Here is a 4,989-nt window from a genome sequence, read left to right on the forward strand (position 1 = left end):
AGAAGCTGGACTATATGAAGAAAATGTGGCATCAGTATTGGAGGAAGAATCGTTAACAACTTGAGATACACAGACAATACAACTTTGCTTGCTGAAAGTGAGGATGACTTGAGGCACTTACTGATGAAGGTTGAAGAATACAGTCTGCAGTATGGATGACATCTCAATATAAAGAAAACAAAAATCTTCACAACTAGACCAATAAGCAGCATCACGATAAATGGAGAAAAGATTGAGGTTGTCAAAGAATTCACATTGCTTGGTTCTACAATCGACGCCAACGGAAGCAGCAGTCAGGACATTAGACAACGTGACATGTAGCACTGGGCACGCTGGCCATGAAGGAACTCTTTCAAGTGCTGAGGAGCAAGGATGTCTCCCTGACAACTAAGGTGCACCTGACACAAGACTCGTACACATGTGAGAGCTGGACAATGAATAAGGAAAACCGAAGAAGAGTTGATGCTTTTGAATTGTGGTGCTGGCGAAGAATGCTGAAAGTACCATGGACTGCTAAAGAACTAACAGATCTGTCCTGGAGGAAGTGCAGCCGAGATGCTCCTCTGAAGTGAGAATGGCCAGACTTTATCTCACCTACTTTGGTCATGTTGTCAGAAGGGACCGTTTCCTAGAAAAGGATGTCATGCTTGGTAAGATGGAGGGTTGACGAAAGAAGGGAAGGCCTTCAACGAGATGGACTGACACGGTAGCTGCAACAATGGGCTCAAGTATAGCAGGGATCATGGAGGTGGCGCAGGATCGGGCGATATTTCATTCTGCTGTGCATGGGGTCGCTATGAGTCAGAAACGACTCAACGGCTCCTAACAACAACATACCCCTGCCATTGGGCATCCCACTTGATAGTCCCACCAACACCTAAAATTCAACATGCCCAAAATGAAATGTCTGTGTAAGCCCCACCACAAAGAGAATCTAGTCATCTTCCTGTTTATCCTTGATGAGTGAACACTTACATCCAATTAACCACAACATTTCCAACTAGAAGGGATTACTGTCCCATGTCCCAGCCGCTATCATGATATCCCTAAACACTTATCTGAGAGGAAGAACTTCTGGAGTCGGCACGCCTAGGTGTGCTAGTTGGAGGATTAAAACCTTCCCCTCTGGAAAGAGCAGAGTTGGAGCAGGGAGCCAAGGTGACTGGCTTAGCCACTGCAGCTATAAGTTAACACACTTACAGCTTAATTCACACAGGACCAGTTTATCGACATTACTCATAAAGTGAACTTTGAACCATACAAACCTATCAGAAAAGGAAATGGCAAAACCGAGTAACATAAAAGGTATTTTAAATTAATTTCAAATTAGCATTATTTTTGGAACATCAATAAACTAATGATTCTATCTTCTCCTAAAACTTTTCTTTAATGGCGAAATCAAAAGGACACCTAGAGTGACCTCATTTTGTAAATTGCCACATTAGAAACCTGACTTCCCACTGAGCGGGCTTCCGGATCAAACACGCGCAATAACTCTGGAGAGCACGGTCAGGACGCGGCAGAGCACGTGAGGAGAAGAAAACGAAGCTGTACCGACGGCCGCCTTGGCCCCGAGAGCCTGCACTGCAGCCATGGTGTGCACAATGACGCCCTTGGGGAACTCCGACCAGGATGGGGGCTTGCCATCGACGGTAATGATGTGCCGCAGGCGTGGGACTAAAGAAACAATGTCCTGGGGAGACACAAGCAGTCGTCACGGTCCAGAACATGAGAAAAGCAGTTTGCCATAATTAGTGAATTAGTAATTTGTCTCAAGAAAAGCAAGCGGAAAGGATGCACTGGCGTAAACATCACTTTCTCTGATGAAAAAACACTGGCCTGGAATTGACCCTTCTGTTTTCCAGCAGCAGATCTACCATGTGTACCCTTGTTCTTTGGTAAAATCCTAATCAACGAAATTACATCTTTGTACATTGAGCAGGTAAAGACAGGCTGCCTGGACTGCATTATCGTTGCCATGTGCTGTCAATTCATAGCAACCCGGGTGACAGAGAACTGCCCCATAAAGGTTTTCTAGGGTGCAGTCTGAGGGCAGCCAAAAGTCCCTCCATGATTTCAAGAGAGTTGTCTAGAGACTAAAGAAACTCCTTTCTCCCTTTAAAACTTCTGAAAACTCGTAGCTACTTAATGCTTCAAAAAAATAAATTACTAGTTTAAAAATAACCCCTCAAAATTACATTATTTTTTGGAAGAAGACAAGAAATTAGATAAGCATGAAAAGGGAAGAAAATGTCATAACTGCTTCTACTTAGATACAGACACATTAAAATTTAACATGTAATTCTCTCGATGCTGTAACTTGGTATATATGAAATCTAATTTTTCATTTAAAAAAGAAAACTTATGATATTTGTAACAGCTTACAAAGACATTAAGGATTTAAAAGATCATATAAGAACAAAAAGTATCAATAGTAGGATTCATAACACTGAAAATTCTACACTATCAGACACAGTGAAAAAGTAGCTACTACTTACCTTCAATTTTGTTTGCAAGAGTTCTTTACTAGTAATGATGTTGGTAACTTCTGTTTCATTTAATCCATGGACAATTGCTGGACCTCCCAGAGTAGCATATAAGGTAACAACTAAGGGAAAAAAGAGGTAAAGTAAGATATCAAACACTTCATGGAGCTGCCAAGTGTAAATAAGTACCCAATAAAAGGAAACGTGAATGACAGGAGAGAATAACCCATTGCCGTGGAGTTGATTCTGACTCAGAGCAACCCTGCAGCACAGAAGAAAACTACCCCACAGGATTTCCAAGGCTGCCAGTCTTTACAGAAGCAGTTTGCCTCATCTTCCTCCCTCAGAGTGGCTGGCTGAGTCTGACCTTTTGGTTAGCAGCCAAATGCCTTAACCACAGTGCCAGCTCTAATGGAGCATACTGATCCCTAAATTGCAAAATCCATTCTCAATAAAAACAGTAGTAGGTTCCTCTTTTTTTTAACTATTATATATTAATTAACATTATACTTACTCACACTCTTCCACTATCCCTCCAAATTTCTGACATTTAAAAACAAGATTTTTAAGGTTTGATTTTGTTTCAATTACAGATGTTAACCTATGACTATCATACTCAGGAGCAATTATAACAGATTTCTAAAATGTCTAAATCTTAATTATTGATGACTTGGTATTAAGTACATCAGTCTTATACCAGTAAGATGCTACATTGGATGTAATAGTTGAGGTGTTGTGTTGAGAAGATAGCATGAACAAACAGAGACACAGATAACTCTGTGGAAGAAAATCTAAAGAAAACATTCTTGGAAATGCTGAAATTATAGAGTAATGTTAACAATGACATGTATTTTTATTTGCTTTCTACCTTACTCCAAAAAAACAGTATGAGTTTGAAAAAGATAACTCTTTTTAAAGCTTTTCAAAAGTAATATAATATAAACCAAACCTATGATAACAAAGGGTATGCCTGTTTAAAGGAAAAAATGGTTGGGCATTTACAACAAGATAGCTGGTAAAAGGATCTTTTATAGTTTATCTGAAGAGTGAGACAATGTCCACATTCAACATCATCACATTCTGGCACCTGAGACCAAGGATTCAGCTTCCAGGACCTTCTCACAAAATGAACCACTTGATCACCATTCAAGTAAGTACAATACAAAGCTCTTTGTTTAATCAGGCACCTTGCATTTCATTAGGTTTGAATATGAGTGTGTTTTAGAGGTCAAACATTAGCAGTGACAGAAGTGGCATAAAAAATGACAGTAACTTGAAAAGGAGATTCCTGGCAGACATGTGAGAGCGATGAGCTGAAGGGGCAGTCTGGTGCAAGGGCGATGCAGGTTTCTCCCTAGCCCCTAGAACCAGAAAGACCTCCATTAAGAGATTCATGATCCCACTCACATTTCTCGATTTGTTCCACAAATGGTTTCTTCTTCAAAATGGACCAAAAAATCCAAGTTATAAAAGCCCTCCACTGATTAGATACAAGGTAAAGACAAAATACCTACTAACATCAGAATTTTAATCTCTTTAGAGTGATAAAGTTAGTATCCTCTCTCCCATGGTGACTTATGTACTCTTGCAGAAGATAAGAAAGCCTACATACGCTGAAAATTATACATGAAACACGCTTGTGCAGCAATCATCCACTCAGCCCTGGTCTCACAGAAGATAGCGATGGTGGTCTTTGGTTTCTGACCCAACATCTGTAAGCCACTTCCAAAATTAAAGGCCCGCACAAAGACATCTTCATAGGAGAGCCAATTATAGTGTCCGAGAATAACCTGATGAAACAAACAAAAATACAAATAGCTTTGATTATAACAAAAATATTAATTTACCGAAGAAACCTGGGTGTGTTCCAAATTTTATGACAAGCCAGAAAGTTCTATTTGCATATAATGAAACTTTTTTTTTCTAATGAAAAACTAAAAACTGAATTTCAAATGAAAAAAATCTATTAAAAAAAAAAAATCAGCAATTCAACTGGTAAACCATGCAATCCTCAGCCTATACAACTATGAGACCAGAAGAATTAGATGGTGCCCGGCTACCACAGTCAACCACTCAGAGGGGGATCTATGTAGGAGACCTTGGTTAGAGTGGGAGAACAATATGGAATAAAACTCAAAATCATTTGGGGAAAAAAAAAGGGGGGGACCAGGTTTGCTGGTCTGATAGAGCCTGGTGAACCACTGAGACTATGGCCCCTAGCTGCCCTTCAGGTCTGGAATTGAACCCACTCCTGTGGCTTCCAGTCAAACAAAAGACAGGCATATGAGTTGAACATTTACCTAAGGTTGATACACTCCTTGGAGAGAACAATCATGGGAGACAGCTCAGGGGGCAGGAGTGCATGGAGGGATGGACACAGGAAAGAGGTAACTATCAGGAGGAAGTGGGAGGGGAGCTGTTGCACTGGGGTAAATTGTAGTCAATGTCATGAGACAAAGTGTATGTGAACTGCTGTATGGAAAGTGAATTTGCTCTGTAAACT

The 4,989-nt window shown here is 40.3% G+C and overlaps 1 protein-coding gene across 1 annotated transcript in view; it reads right to left on the bottom strand.

Moving 5' to 3' along the window:
* The window catches only part of ACSL3 (acyl-CoA synthetase long chain family member 3), a 48,580-nt gene that overhangs the window by 23,313 nt on the left and 20,278 nt on the right, over positions 1 to 4,989 (bottom strand). Inside the window, exons 2-4 of the mRNA XM_007956517.2 lie at positions 4,099 to 4,276; positions 2,499 to 2,608; positions 1,555 to 1,693 (exon numbers count right to left, since the gene is read on the bottom strand). Of these exons, the coding sequence (XP_007954708.1) occupies positions 1,555 to 1,693; positions 2,499 to 2,608; positions 4,099 to 4,276 (427 nt within the window). The remainder of the gene's footprint in view (positions 1 to 1,554; positions 1,694 to 2,498; positions 2,609 to 4,098; positions 4,277 to 4,989) is intronic.

The sequence above is a fragment of the Orycteropus afer genome, unplaced genomic scaffold (assembly GCF_000298275.1).
Source record: "Orycteropus afer afer isolate SDZICR_OR568_19922 unplaced genomic scaffold, OryAfe1.0 scaffold00002, whole genome shotgun sequence".
NCBI lineage: Eukaryota > Metazoa > Chordata > Mammalia > Tubulidentata > Orycteropodidae > Orycteropus > Orycteropus afer.